Genomic DNA, 16,472 nt, shown 5'->3' with positions numbered 1-16,472 from the left:
GAATCAGATGAGTTCTTTCTCACAATGCAAATAGGGCTTGGGTTAAACTTAAATCTTAAATGGGTTAGGTTTTTTAAATTAAAATGTTTTTGGGTCAAAATATATAATTAAATGTAATTTAAAATATATTTAATAAAATTTTGATTATTCGTTGCATCGAAGAATCGTGATCTTTACATTGAAGACTGAATTTTCGGATAAAGAAAATTGAATCGAAATTTCTACATTTTTTTGATATATTTATGGATTTTTTATAGTTTCTACAATATTTGGCCTTATGTATAACCTTATAAAATAAATGTTAATTAGTTTACTTTAAAATATAAGTTTATTACATATTGACTCCATTGGAGAGGGATATTGTTAATCATACACATTGTTATTCACATGGACGGAAGAATTTTGATAGTTTATTTTAAACAAGTCATCAAATTGTGTAGCCAAGTTAGAAAAATCAATCGATTGCGGGTCATGTCTTTCATAATTTGTTTTTGGACATTACCTTTAAAGAATCTATATTCAAATTGGAAAAAAAATTGTATCACAAAGATCAAACTCATTGTTTCTTAAACAATAAGAAATCGTTCTACTAACCAAACATGTTAAGTGTTTGTTAATCAATGCGATTAGTAAAAGTTTCAAAACTACAAATGAATAAAAATAAGAATCACAATTTCAAATATCAGTTACGCCTAATATGAAATGTTCTTCAGAGATATTGATCATATATAATCACTATATTTTTCAAGATCATCAATATCCATTGTTTTCTATTATTATTTTTTTGGTAAATGTTCATATTTGTGAGATAAGTAAAAATAATTATACCACTACATAAGATCACTATATCTCATACAACCAATTTCATGTAAAATTTAAACTTTCCTGATATACATAAACACTTACCTTATTATCATTCATCTTAAAAAATTATTAAAATAAGAAATCGCAAAATATTTGAAGTGAGAACTACAATATTTTAAAATTGTGTAGTGAAATTGTATTCATAAAAACGTTCAACATGCAACTATATATAAATACCTCTACCTTATATTTCTACAAAAAAATATTTTCACGACTTAAACTCGTGACGTGTTAATTCACTGGTTGCTACAAGACTCCTCTTAATAATATAGTAGAAAATAAAAAATATACCCCCAAATCCTATCCCTTTACAACCCAGCTTGAAATATGCCTATCTCCCTCGTATGTCATTTTTTCATCTTCTTCTTCTTCAACTAGTTGAATGTTTGAGCAATGTCTCGAGGGACTGATCGGCTACTGAAGAATTTGAAGCAATTTACTGACCTTCAGTACAAGTACTTCACTAGCCGCTATGGACAGCAACTCATTGACATATTCGAATTTCCAATAAAGCTTGTTCTCTCACCTATTACACTTGCTTATGACATTGCCGGCTCTGCTCCGAGGGGGTTCGGTGTACCTGAATTCATCTCTAAGCTGTCTTATTCGACCATCTTTGTAAGTTCACCGCACTTTCTTGTATGTAATTGGAGAAGTGTAACTTTCTGCTTTTTTTACTTAATGGGTCGTTAAGTGTTTGTTTATATGTCACTGAGAGGCTGTTAATGGGATAGTATGTTTTATAGAATTTCTGAACTGGGTCTTCAAATATGTGTTCATGTTTCACTGAAAAGGCCTTGAATGGGGAAGGTAATTGTCTGTGTTTTGTGAACTGGGCTGTTAAGTGTTTGTTTATATGTTACTGAGAGACCGTGAATGGGACAGTCTATCTGTTAGCATTTCTAAATTGGGTTTTCAAATGAAAGTTCATGTGTCACTGAAAAGGCTTCGAATGGGGGAACCATTTGCCAGTGTTTTATGAATATGAAATGGGTTGTTAATTAAGTTGGAGAAGTGCAACTGTCACTGTAAGCTCACCACACTTTCTTGTCCATAACTGGATAAGTATAATTATCTGCATTTCTTCCTGAATTGGGTCTTTATATGTTGTTCATATGGGACAGTCTATTTGTTAGAACTTCTGAATTGGGTCTTCAAATTTATGTTCACGTTTCACTGAAAAGGCCTTGAATGGGAGAGCCAATTGTCAGTGTTTTCTGAACTGGGGTGTTAATTAAGTTGGATAAGTGTAACTGTCAGCATTCTTTTTACTTAATGGGATGTTAAGTGTTTGTTTTTATGTCACTGAGAGACAGTGAATGGGACAGTATAGTTGTTAGAATTTCTGAATTGGGTCTTCAAATATATGCTCATGTGTCACTGAAAAGCATTGAATGGGGAAGCTAATTGTCAGTGTTTTCTGAACTGGGTTGTTAAATGTTTGTTTATATGTTCCTGAGAGACCATGAATGGGACAGTCTGTTTGTTAGAATTTCTGAACTGGGTCTTCCAATTTATGTTCATGTTTCACTGAAAGGCCTCGAACGGGGAAGATAATTGTCAGTGTTATATGAACTGGGGCATTAATTTAGTTGTTCATATGTCACTGTAAGCTCACCACACTTTATTGTCCATTACTGGAGAAGCATAATTGTCTGCATTTATTCCTGAATTGGGTCTTTGTTCATATGTCACTAAGAGACCATGAATGGGACAATTTAGTTGTTAGCATGTCTGAACTGAGTATTCAAATATATGTTCATGTTTCACCGGAAGGCCTTGAATGAATGGGAGAGTCTACTTGTTAAAATTTCTGAACTGGGTATTTAAATATATGTTCATATTTCACTGGAAGGCCTTGAATGGGGGAGCCAATTGTCAGTTTTTTATCATTTATGTAATGGGGTGTTAATTTAGTTGTTCATATGCCACTGAGAGGCACTGGGGAAATCTAGTTGGCTTTTTTTATTTTTAAAAAAATTCTGAATTGGGTCTTCAACTGGTTTGCTCATATGTCAACTGTGAGGCTATAAATTGGAAAGCCTACCCTTTTCTTTTTCCATTTTTCAGAACTGTGTCTTTAAATGTTTGTTCATATATCACTAGGAGCCCATGAATAGGAAGTTTTTTTCCATCATTCCCTGGATTGAGTCTATGTAAGAGAGGTGATGGCCTGAGATTAATACAAGGACTTTTAAGCTGAAAGAATTTGTTCAATGAAGGTTTCTCCTAACAGAGATATTTGGTGTTTTACTGCAGGTGGTGGCTACTCTGGGTACTTATGACATTGCAATGGAGCTCGGAAAGAAGGTGATCAGCCAGAGGTGCCCTTATAGTCTCGGCTCATGTTAACTTTTTGTTAGATTTATATTCCTGAAGTTGAGTGTCTTATATTAGAAATAATGAAATTGATAAATGGTTCATGTCAAAAGTTTTGTTTTTTTGCTGATTTATGCACATTGTGTGTATAAGGGCATCAAAAGATTTATAAATGTATTGGGGCAACTCCATCCATTACCTCAAGGAATAGGCTTGGATGCTCACATTCTTTCATAGGTTTGGTGTGTCAATCCATGTTTTACTTTACAATGGACTATGAGCTTGAAAGATATCAGACATTTGTCTTCTGTGCTCATTGGTGGTCTCGATGTCCTTATGCAAAAGCTGATGTGGTAATCACAAATTGATGTGAAAGTCAGAGAGCATCTTATTTGTCCCTACTGAGGGGAAACTGAAATGCTTGTCAAATTTATAGTCAACTGGCATGTCTTGATATGGAAGGTGATGACATGTGTAGTTGAAAGAAGATGCTTGGTTCATTGACTGCAGGGACTGCCGGACATGCAGTGGATGGCAGGCGTTACAGTGCACAATGTGCAAAGGATCAGGCAAAGTGCATTACCAAGTGAAAAACTATACATTGAAAAGGTTGGTAATCATTGATAGACTTGTGCTCTTGCTGTTAAAATGAACATCATGTTCACATTTTATGTATTAATCCAATTTCTCGAACAATATTGTGGTCTTTGTAATAGTCTAAACTGCAAACTCTTAAAAGATACACTGAGGTGCTTTCACCCCCTTCTTCTCCCACGTCCTATGTGACTGTTAAAAACACATTCTAGTCTTCAGGTTTATTATTTCGGATTCAGCAATGACAGTAGCTCGTGTAATTGCTGTTGGTAGCTCAAAGTGTCACCATCATCATGTTGGTGTACTGAGCCACCTTCTTCTTGTTTTATGTTATTAATCATCATAGTTGTGAAAAATCATAAATTGCTCTAGGGACGGGAAGATAATGTCAAGCACACTGAATATTTATGTCTATTTAAAGCTTCCAAACTACTGCTACAGGGGAGAAAAAGCCACAGCTGAATCCATTGCTGATGCGATAGCTGATAACAGAGCTGAGTTGGTGCACCTTCCTTCCACAGTGGACCTTCACTTGCCACTGCCATCTAAAGAATGTCCCAATTGTGATGGATCGGTGAGAACTGTTTTGGGAAGTTTTTCAATTTTCATAATATAGCTTAAGGGCTGAAATGAACTGAGTGAGTCATGCCAGTAGTTCTTTTGGCTTGAGAAACTATCCAAAATGCTAAGGTAAAGAAAATAGAGTTTCATTTGTTATGGAAAGCCAAGTTGAGAAGTAAAGCCAAGCCTAACCAGAAATCAACTTGGCTCATGTTATTTATGTGGCATGTATATGTATTTTCATTCAGTGTTGTCAAAGGCTCGTGTGAAGCGTGTTAAGACCTGAAGCAAGGCACAAAACATGCTGAGCACTTTGGCTCGCTTAGTGGGGCGCTTCAGTGTAGTGATTGAGGCTCCAAGGCATACTTGATACTTCTCCCTACCATGAGTGTTATCCTGAAGAGGCAACATTAAACAATTGATATTTACTTTATCTTAATTTCTTTGTCCATTGATTTGTTATTCATGCTTTAGAATTATTAGTCTTTGACTACACATATATTATTGTATTTTTTCTTTATGCTTAAATATCTGACTGACCTTTAAGCTTTTTTGTGCTTTTCGCCTTTGATAACACTTTTTTCATTTGATTTTAACTGTATTTTCCTGTGCTTCTACTAGGTAATAGGTAATATTTGTCAGTTGATATTGACTTCGAAGACGACTTAAAAGCACCTAAGTTCAGTCACTTAGGTAAATAGGCTGAATCCTGCTAAAGAACCCATAGCCCTAGCTCATGAAGATAGTTTTCAGATAATCTAGAACTAGACCTTTATCTATAAACCTGATTTGAGCTTTGATATCACCTCGATATGCACGATGGAAATCTAGCACACCTGAGTAGACGTGGAGCTCATCCTATTATTCAGTAATCTTGTTAAAGAGAGGCTGTTTTGATACTATATCAATGAATTTGAACGACATGATGCTTCCTTTTCATCTGGTATGTTATGAGTTAAGAACTGTATTTCTTTCTTGCACACACCAGCTTCATTATTTCCTTTAGTTGGATTTGTGTCAATTGTGTTAAAGATGGATGCAGTCATTATGCTTCACATGATCTTTCATATCCACCTAGGCCTGGTCTTAACTCTTAAGTAAGAACTGTTCTCCAAACTTTTTGAAACTTTAGCAATGGTTGCTGCTAATGATACCACTTATTCTGCAGGGTGTGATGAAATGCCCGGAATGCAAAGACAAGCTGCAAATAAGGATATCTGCAGATGATGTGAGTTCTATCCAGTTTTTCCTGTTCTTTGTTCTATTTTCTTTTTCTACTGTTTAAAAACCATTGAGATTTTTTTTACATTACGCTAATATATTTACCATTGAGAGTTATTTCTAACATCATGCAAATATATTGGGTACTATTTTAGAATCACAACGGCAGTGACTTAGCGGTCAATGAAGTGGGTGCAAACTGCAAACCTTAGAGACCATAGTTCAAATCCCTGTAGAGGCAAAAAATACTACATTCTCTTTTCCCATCTTCCCAAGCCTTGACGGACAGAGTTACCCAATACATGTTCTTGTGAGAGGTATCTGTCGGAATAATCGAGGTGCACAAGCTGGCCCAGACGCTACCATTATAAACAAAAACAAAAAAGGAAGAAGAATTCTAATGGCAGTGGATTTTACTTCTCAATTTTTTTTTTAAATGCAACTTCCCGATCTTTTCATTTTCTAGTCATTTCATAGAAACAGTGTGTGATAGTTTGATTATAGTTTTGACACTGCGTAGAATTCTAGTCATAACCCTTTCCTACTCATGCTAAGACTTAGAGACTGTGAAAACCTGCAACCTGTCACGATGTCTGCTTCCATAAGTGAGGAGTTTTATCTTGACAAAATATTTCACTTGGTTCGCTCATCCATTTCATCTGCCTCTAAATAAAGTAAAGGTGTATGAACAAGAACGATATCTATGCTTAATTTCTTCGCAGTTGATAGATGTTCATTTAAATGGTTTCTCTGGGCATAAATCTGTTCCACTATATTGATTAATGCCGTTGAAATGGAGTATGGAAAAATATAGGTATCTGCAAACGAGAGGAAGTAGTCAGTAATGAGTCACAAAAACGCATCCATGGGGAAAACCTAGAAATCTAGTGAACCAGGAATCATTTTCTACACTCTGGAGTATGGTAAAGAGGAATGACAAATAAAATGAGCACTAGATAATGTCCTTTTTCCCCATTTGTATTCTTGATGTCATGAATTTTCATTCTAGGAAGAATTTCTTTTCCCCCTTTTCTTTCAGTTTTGATTTACTTAGTCATTCTCATGTCTGTGTAATCTTTCAATGCTACAGATTATGGAGCCTCCTTGGAAAGCTTATAATATCATGAGAAAGATGGATTATCCTTACGAGGCTAGTGCTTTGTCATCCCTGTTTCTATTTTGTCGCAATGGATTACTGCTTACTATAAGATGATTTTTTTCACTGCATCTCATCCATCATTGCTTGTTTTATTTATTTTGTCCGATATGTCCAAGGATGAGAAGAGAGATTCTCATGCTGTTGGGAAGTGGGAAAAGAATTTTTAAATAAAGAGGAATTTATTTCCTTCCTATTTTTTATGGAGAAAATGGGTTCAAAGGAAATATGTTTCTTCTTTCTAGTTACTTTTCCTTTTATATGACAAGCCAAATTTGGGAGAGAAAATTCTCATTTTCTATTCATTGCCTACTTCCCAATAGCTGTCAGTGATCATCCTATTCACCAGATTGTCTTGCTTATAAGTGTGTGGCTTCTCAAATATTTTCTATAGAAAAGTCAAGTATAAGAAGCCCCTTACAACTTTGCACTTTATCATTTTCCCTCTTCTTTACTGTTACAGCATATTGTTGATAGTATGAAGGACCCCAGCATTGCTGCATTTTGGTTGCTTACCTTGCCTCAGATTGTGGGTGGATTTGAATATGATGATGATGTCAAGAAGAAGATTTGGTGGCAATATAAGGTTTACTTTTATCTTATGGTTGTCAAAGACGGTTTTTTTCTTGCTATTCATAATTGCTCTGTTATTTTGAGAATGTTGAGCATTTTACAGAGCCCATAACACATGATTAAATATCTGTAAATTTTGAACTCTATTATTGTACACATTGAAACAGGAAATTGAAAGAAGAGGCAAACTCCATATTAATCAGATAAATATGCTCACCCTATTTCAAGTACACCAGAAACAAACTTGAACTGATTAGCAACCTATTTAACTTTGATTAATATGGAAGTTACTCACATCAGTAAAGGATGAGATGCTAAAAATAAAGGAAGAAACTAATAATTGAATTCTACTTCCTAATGCCGCTCATCCAGGTAGTGCACCAGAGAACTTCTAAGTAACCAATGCTATCCTGCCAAAATCCAAAGTATACCTTTTTTATTTTTGTCTTCTGGCTTCCTATATCCCTAATGCTAAAAAAAGAGTTTGCAAGATTGGAAGGGATAACACAGAACTATTTATACCAATTACTAACAAAAATTTCAAACACAATTCACTCTATTGGTAGAATGAAGTTTGTGCACAAGTATACACAGGAAATTTCTGAACTTAGCAATAAGATTGAAAGCTAAGTTGTGCGGACTCTTCACTTACGATATCGCACCCGTGTTAGATTCTCCAAAAATACACTACTTTTGGAGAATCCGACACGCACCCGTTGACATTTTTGGAATCAGCTTAACATATCCAAGTTCAGAGTCCGAGCAACATAGATTGACAGTAATCTATGGAGTCTTTTCAAAAAATCCAAGTTCAAGTCAAGTGATTTCTTTTGGTTTCCTTTTTTAATGCTCAAAAGTAAATTTTGGAATCAGCTTAACATCAAGAGAGTTCATCATCTAGTTGGTTGTGAATCTAGGACTTGTACATAGAGCTGCATACCTATGCCCTGTGGTTAATGCTATTCCCTCCCTTCTAGTTTCTGTGGCAATCTTTCCCTTCTAGTCTGTTCCTATAAGAATGACAACTTTCTAAATAAGGAAATGATTGAANCGATGCCGCACCCGTGTCCAATTCTCCAAAAATACACTACTTACGAGAATCCAACATGCATCCGTCGACATTTTTGAAGAATCCGAGCAACATAAATTGAAAGTAATCTATGGAATCTTCTCAAAATATCCAAGTTCAAGTCACGTGATTTCTTTTGGTTTTCTTTTTTAATGCTCAAAAGTAAATTTTGGAATCAGCTTAACATCAAGAGAGTTCATCATCTTGTTGATTGTGAATCTAGGAGTTGTACATAGAGCTACATACCTATGCCCTGTGATCAATGCTATTCTCTCCCTTCTAGTTTTTGCGGCAACCTTTCCCTTTTAGTCTGTTCCTATAAGAATGACAACTTTCTAAATTAGGAAATGATTGAAGTTATACCTCCAATTTTACCCTTAATGAGAAGATTTTATTGCCACACATGTTATGGAATGTTTAAAACCACAGGCTTCTAAAGCCTTATAGCCACGCATATCGTAAATGTTGTGACATGGTTATGATCATAGGTTTCAAAAATCATCCTTTCTTAAACTCCATTCCTATTCAAACTTTTCCACATAAATTAGAATGGCGGGAGTTCAATTTTGTGCTGTTTGATTTTCAAGGATGCTTCATATTCTTTTTCTTTCTGTGGAAACGTGCTTCATCTAAGTTCACTCTGGTAAAAATTGAACAATGATATATTGGTAAGGAACAGTGGCTGAGCCACGTGTAAAGAAGGGAATTCAATTGTATCCGCTTCATCCAAAAATTACTCTACGCAATAGGATAAAAGCAATGTTTCTATATATATATAACTTTTCGAATCCCTGTGAAAAAAAGAAGCTTCCAGTGTAGTGGAAAATGTAGATAAAAAATTATTTTTACATTTTTGACTCTTTGTTATAGTTCATGGCTCCATCAATGGTAAAGAAGTTCATGTTTCATAATCATATATGTTCTATTCAGATGATTATTTTATCCCAAGATTCCTATGCAAAGATTAACTGTGGTAGAGTTTCAACCTAAGTCACCAGTCAGCCTTATCCTATTGCTGGGTTCGGATACAGGAAGTCAGGAACCCGTTTGCTTTATTCAGATTTATCTACAAACATCCGCCACTCCATGTCAAGTAATCAGGTCTTTTATTGACGTCTCTGTTGTTTTTCTCATCCTCTTCCCTCCTTTTAAGGATTAATGTATCACAATTCCCTTCAATCTGCATAATCAAAGTTCTTTTAGCTATGGCGGAATCTCACAATACGAGTCTTTTACAATTGGCTGTGACGTTCAGAGAAAAGCAATTTCGACTGTTAAACTCATTGAAGAGATGACTTTTCAGTTTTCGTCTATGATTATAATGAAGTTCTGAAGTTGTCTTCTTGTTGAGAAATTAGCATTTTCACAAGTAAAATATATTGACAAAAGACAACATATAGATCCAATCTATTCAAACTAAATTCATCGGCATCTGCTTTTATGAAAAATGACAGATGACATAGACTGCCTTATTTTATTTCATCTTTTACCTATTTGAGGGTTTCACACAGTCTGGAAGTCTAGAATACTTGTGAGCCAGATTTCACTGACAGCTTATGTAGTCATGTTTGCATTCCAGGAATCTATGCGATATGATCAACTTCGAGATGTGGTGGCCAAGAGAAAACCTGGATGGGAGTATTTGCAAGAAGTATGACATATTTTTTTTGTAGTAAATATGTCTCAATAATATCCAGATCAACTTTCTTGACTAAATTATCTTACAGGCCTTGGTCTCTATTGATCCCGCCCGAGCAAGAGAAGATCCTGTTATTGTGAAGAACATTCCTTACTTCAAGGCCAAGAAAGCTCTGGAGGCAGAAGTCATGAAGCTTGACCCTCCGCCGCGTCCTCAAAATTGGGGGGTGTGTTTTATCTTTGCTAGAGTTTTATACTATTTCTGGTTACATTATTGTTTAAATGCCCGCTATTTTCTGTATGGTTCATCAGTCTGTAACCAACAACCTATCTAAATCGTGAAGTAAAATTGGAAAGATGTTAAAAGTTTATCTTGGAGTTATTGTGAATAACCATTGTACATTAGATGACTTGTTTTTCTGACAAAGTCCCCTTAAAGAAGCTAGCAAAAGACAGCAAAGTTCTGCTTATATCGGCTGTCTTAAGTGTGTATTAAAATTTCCTCCGCATCTTAGTTTAAGTGATTAATTTGGAAGGTCAGCATGCTGTTGATTTGTCAGGAAGTTCTCTATTGCTCTTCTATTGTTATTGTTATTTTCCTTATTCATATGGGATAATACAACCATTTGCAGGAGTTGAACCTTCCATTAAACGCATCTTCTTGGAGTGAAAAGGACCTCAAAGACCCAAAAAAGCTCTATGAGATGACAGTTCTTCTTAATGCACAGAGAGAAATTTCTGAAAAGATGCTGGATGCTCAGTGGGAAGCGAAATGGAGAGAAGAAAAGGTTGGTCCAGAGATTTCTTTTCCTGAAATGTCAGTAGAAAGTATAGAGAACTTCAAACCAACCCAACTTGTTTAAGACGAAGGCTTAGTTGCTGTTTGTCTAGCTATGAAGGGAAAAAATGTCGTATGGGTTTCTGACTATTTTTTAACCCTGTTCATCTGGACAAATTTGGCATTCTCCCATAAACATGGACACTTTAGTTTCCCTCATGATTTTACTGATAAAACTGCTAGGATAGAATTTGATGTTCTTGTTCAATCACAGAAGCACAAAAAAACATATTAGATGTATGGCTCCAGTTTCATTAAAAAAAATTCAAAGATCCATAAATGTATGCGGCTTCTGAATATTTTTTACCCGCTGTCTGCTTTGGTTTTTTGCTGGCTTTGTAAAGTATGGTTGGGTCAATGTTTTAAAGAGTGTCTAGACATGCAGTCCTCAAGAGGTCGCTTGGTAGAGTCTATAAGAATAATGCTAAATAGAGTGTATTAGTAATGCTTGCATTGATAATGCTTAGTAATGTTTGCATTGAGTATACATAGATTTCTTATGCTTTGTTTGGTTTGGTGTATTAAAAATAGCATGCATTGCATAAAAATATTTATTCACAAAAATACCCTTCACAATTCTGGTGAAAAAGATGTAAAAAAGATTTTTAGGGGCAATGGGGTCTTTAACCATGCTAATGCATGCATTAAAACCCCTTGCATTACTAATACCTAGAAATCCATGGTATTAGTAATACACACCTTAATGCACAATAGAGTNCATTGCATAAAAATATTTATTCACAAAGATACCCTTCACAATTATGGCGGAAAAGATGTAATTTTAGGAGCAATGGGGTCTTTAACCATGCTAATGCATGCATTAAAACCCCTCGCATTACTAATACCTAGAAATCCATGGTATTAGTAATACACACCTTAATGCACAATAGAGTGTATAATGATACATAGCATGAAAAAATATACCAAACAAGATATTACTAATACACAGAGTTAATGCATACATTACTTTTGCTAATACATTCTACCAAACGACCCCTTAAAGCTCTATCTCTGGAATGCAGATGACTGACAATACTGTATGTGTGGTACGGGTACCAGCTTTCTCTGGCATCTGAAACATGCATCTTGATTCATATTTTTTGTGTGATTGAACTAACAATTATTTCATATTATTTCCCAATATCTTTTGTCGGGCAAATTAACATCTATATTACTGATATTAGTTGCTGATATGTTTTCTCCTCTGTGATCGTCTGTTTATATCTCAGCTTAACAAAATGTTGGAGGAGAAGGTACGACCATACATTCAGAATATCGACAATGCTGTACTTCCTCAACCTATTGTTATGGAGTCAGAAAGGAATCAGGATCAAAAGGTACTTTTGCCTCTTTGAGATTTCTTTTTTTATTGAATCTTAAGTACTGAAAAACCATATTTACAAGAGTGAGATTAAATACAGAGTATGCCAAAAATTAATCAAACCTAAATGGTATCTAGCACATCTAGGATTGATTTTGTATCCCCAGAGTACAATTTAGTACACCAAAAGCAAAATAACAAAATACAATTTAGCTTAATCTTTTGTACTGAATTGCACCTATTGTCAAAACATCTATCATTTCTTTCTTTCCAAATTGTCCACCATATACATGAAGGGATGATCTTCCATCTCTCTCTGATACTGGCTCCAGCTCCCGCTTCCTCCCATCCAAAAAGAGTGTTGCTTGACATTGCCCATGCTATGCCTCTAAGATTGATGAAAATCTTCCATAGCTGATCTGTGATACTATAGTGTAGGAACAAGTGATTTATTGTCTCAGTTTACTTTTCACATAAAAAAAATCTTGAGCATAGTGATATCCTCCTCTTGATCAAATTCTCATGAGTTAGGAAAATTTCTTTAGCTAGAAGCCAAGTAAAACATGCAACCTTATAAGGAATCTCAGTCTTCTTCCAAGGCCAAAAAGTATTCATTGGTTCTATCTGATTCAACAACTTATACCTTGAGCTGACTTTATAAAGTCCTTTAGGGTGTCCATTCCACCACAAACAATCTACACCTTCTTGCATCCCTTGAAAGTTCTCTAGTTATTTGAATAGTTCAACCACTCTTGGGATCTCCCAATTATTCATCCCTCTTCTGAATCTCATATCCCATCCTTGTTGAGTCCACATCTCAGCTACTGTATTGTGTTTATCTTGGGCAAGGTCAAAAAGATCTGGGAACAGTTCTTGCAATGACCTTGTCCCAATCCATTTATCTTTCCAGAACCTGGTCCTAACTCCATTGTGCACTCTGATCATTGAGTGTTTTTTAAGAAAATGTCAGAAGGCTCTGATGGATCTCCACAAACTGACCTCATATGGAGTGGTGACCTCCTTGGATACCCAACAATCTTCTTCCTCATACTTGCTTTTTATGACACTACTCCATAGGGTTTAAGGCTCTTGTGCATATCTCCATAGCCATTTGATCTTCAGGGCTTTGCACTGGTATTTCAGATTCCTGATGCCAAGCCCATCAGTGAAACCCCTTGGGTCTAGCTCGTTGCACCGGGCTTGCCTAGTGCGGGTTACCTTTCCTGTGTGGTTTGCAAGCTATTGCATAGGAGCGGAGGTTTTAATCTGTACGCACCCAAATTAGTTGTGCACTTCACTTGTAGCTTTTTGTTTCAAGCCCCATAATCCGTTTCCGAAAGCAGTCACTTAAAGAATATATATTAACTTTATGTGCAGAGAAACCATGGACGAAGGAGATGGTGGTTGTTCTGATTGTATTTGCTTAGCCAGTACAATTGCTACTAGACTCATGGGAAATCTAATGCTTATAGCAGCTCGTTATTTTTTGTAGATTGCACAAGTCTCTTTCTTTTTAGTTTTCCTTCCCCTTTATGTTCTTCTATTCAAGTGTTTGTTGTACGTTGCAGAGAGAAGTTGTCCCCCCTATTTATCTTATGTTACCATACAAAACAACAAATGTTTGCAGAAGATTATATTATTAAGATTCAACAAGTGGTTGATGGGGGGCTCAATTCACACTTTGTTTTGCTGTTGTTTTTAAGTGGAAAAACATAGACGGCTTTCAAAGTTGGCTAGTAAATCATTCGATAGAATGACCCGAGAGACCCTTATACTTGTTTTGATTTGTTATCGTGATCCTTCTATTCCAACAAGTTTCATCCAGACAAGTGGTGGCGGCAAATTGGCAGGTTGGGTCAAATTTTAGCAGGTTGAAAATGGGTCAACATAAAATGGGAAATGATTCAACCCATCCATATTTCATGTGGGTAAAAATGGATTGGGTAACAAATGGGTTGGGTAAAATATAAGTTTTATTCATATTTTTATGAGTAAATAGTACTGAACTTTGGAATTCAACTTGGAGAAAATATTTTAGTTTTTTTTTGATGAAAAATGGTAGAAATACTTTATTTAGTTTTATTGTATCATAGAAGTCAAAAAAAAAAAAATCCTATAACTTTTCAATATAAATAAATTTGTGTACTAACAAGGGTAAAATATTCTTAATTTCCAAGTAAATAAATATTTGCATTTTTGGAGTAAAATGTACTTAATGCACTTTAAGCAATATCAATACTAATTCATGATTTGCTTACTTTACAAATATTTGTTATCCAATATAAAATTAAACAAATTAAAAAATAATTATTATTATTTAAAAATAAATAATATTTTTTGGTGGGCACCTTTTTAATTGTAGAGAAGAATAATTAGTTTTGCTGAAGAACATAAAAGAGAAGAGAAGTTGCAACATTTTTAGTGATATCATGAATTTTAAGTGAATAAAGTTGAAAGTTTAATCAATTTGGCTAATTCATATTTTACTCATGAATACCCATATTTTTATGAGTTGAATATGGGTTTGAATCATATTTTATTCATGTTAAAGATCACTCACCCAACCCATTAAAATATAGATAGATTGAGCGGATTACCAAATAGGCTCATTTTACCAGCACTAATTCAGACAATTACGTAAAAATGTTATTTAGGTGATCATCTACAAATCATGAGGTAGCTAAGCTTGGTAGGCGATAAGGTGAACCTTAACTAATTTTAGTCCATTATTAACGATTAAGAGAAAAATAAGCGAGAAAATTATAAGAGAAACTCTAAATTCAATCTAATAGCCATTAAATGCGGAAAATAGGAACAACACCCCCTAAAACTTGAAAGTATGTAGTGTGTTCGCTCTTGAAACTCACTACAAACCTATTGCAATGATGGAAATATTGTTTCAAGCTCAATCCTAAATTCAAACTAATATCCATAAAATGCGAGAAATAGGAACAATATCCCTAAAACTTGAAAGTATGTAGTGTGTTTGCTCTTGAAGCACACTACAAATCTATTGAAATGCTAAAAATACTGATCCATGGTCATCTTGACGCATTGTTGATCATGTTCAATTTCAATTCTTGAACTTTGACCAGTAACTGACTCAAGTGACTGAACCACTCCTCCGAACCCCTTGGGCCTGGAACAAACTATCTAACTAAGTCATAAATCAACTTTGAATCTATTGGAATTGTCAAACTTCAATTCTGAGCTCATAAATTTCAAATTCCTACTTTTAGATTTCCTTCTCTGATACACATTCAACTGCCTCACTCATTTCCTCAAGTCATAAATCACATTTTAAACCTATGAAAAGTATCTTTTTAGAGGAAAGGAATCCTAGCCCTCTAAATAATTGAACGGATCTTTACAATAGCTTTTACAAATCGACCCCCAAAAAAGATCATTTTAAAATTAGAAAAATTAAAAAGGTATAAATTATTTTTATTATTATTCCTAAAAAATGTCACATAGAAAAACATTCCACATGGCAGGTGTGTGTATACCACTTCCCTCGGATCGCATCATTTAGAGGATAAAGACTGTCAAATAGTCTAATTTATTCCGATCAAGTTTAAGGATGTTTATGATAACTGATAAGTATTCTGCCTAAATGATATAATCATTTTCTTTTAGTTTATACTAGGTAATTTAACTGCGCTTTGCGCGGGCATAAATAATTTGTCTAAACTTTTGAATAACTTTTTCAATAATGGAAGAAAAAAAATAAATTTTAGTAGGTTTTAAAAGCATTTCAATAGAAATTAAATGATTTGATATTATCACATATCTAAAGAATTGTAAATATATATTAAATGATTAAAAATATCTTGAGATCTAATCATTTTTATCTTTTACATAATTTATCATAATATATGTTTGATGATATAATTGTGTTGTTAAAACTGAGTGATTTTTTTATGTAGCGATTAAATATAGTTTTTCTATTTTTTTGTACATGAAAAATATAGAATCTTATAATTTTATGGTTAGAATAACTCCTTGTGAAAAAAAAAAATATGTAAAAGGTTTTGATAATCAATATTAGTTATAAATAAGTTAAGTCCATTAAAAATGTATACCACAACGATATATATAAATTTTTTAGAGACAATCTATTTGTATGAGGTCAAACGTTCACTATTTTTCGTTATTGTTACTTTGTTACTCTAACAAAATTTATAGAAGGAGAAAAAATAATTTGAAACAATAGCAAAATAATATTGTTGATCCTTTTAGAAATTAATTCTTTGTTAAACTGCTGCTTTGAAGACTCTTCTAGATGCTTCATCAATGTAACTTTACTATTTTTTTAGAA

General features: G+C 34.3%; 1 protein-coding gene across 2 annotated transcripts in view; it reads left to right on the top strand.

Moving 5' to 3' along the window:
- The first annotated feature begins 1,182 nt into the window (after nt 1-1,182).
- LOC125869068 (uncharacterized) overlaps nt 1,183-16,472 on the top strand; it is a 44,848-nt gene continuing 29,558 nt past the window's right edge. The window contains exons 1-12 of one of the 2 annotated variants that reach the window (XM_049549631.1): nt 1,221-1,482; nt 3,124-3,188; nt 3,694-3,792; nt 4,219-4,351; nt 5,507-5,566; nt 6,650-6,709; nt 7,179-7,301; nt 9,937-10,008; nt 10,085-10,222; nt 10,628-10,783; nt 12,063-12,170; nt 13,532-13,820. In XM_049549631.1, coding sequence (XP_049405588.1) covers nt 1,258-1,482; nt 3,124-3,188; nt 3,694-3,792; nt 4,219-4,351; nt 5,507-5,566; nt 6,650-6,709; nt 7,179-7,301; nt 9,937-10,008; nt 10,085-10,222; nt 10,628-10,783; nt 12,063-12,170; nt 13,532-13,567 — 1,275 coding nt within the window. In that variant the 5' untranslated portion in view covers nt 1,221-1,257 and the 3' untranslated portion in view covers nt 13,568-13,820. Of the gene's footprint in view, nt 1,483-3,123; nt 3,189-3,693; nt 3,793-4,218; nt 4,352-5,506; nt 5,567-6,649; nt 6,710-7,178; nt 7,302-9,936; nt 10,009-10,084; nt 10,223-10,627; nt 10,784-12,062; nt 12,171-13,531; nt 13,821-16,472 lie in introns of those variants that run through there. The other variant, XM_049549630.1, reaches the window with a different exon arrangement.

The sequence above is a fragment of the Solanum stenotomum genome, chromosome 6, assembly GCF_019186545.1.
Source record: "Solanum stenotomum isolate F172 chromosome 6, ASM1918654v1, whole genome shotgun sequence".
In the NCBI taxonomy this organism is placed as follows: domain Eukaryota; kingdom Viridiplantae; phylum Streptophyta; class Magnoliopsida; order Solanales; family Solanaceae; genus Solanum; species Solanum stenotomum.
This window is presented reverse-complemented; position numbering and strand designations above follow the sequence as displayed.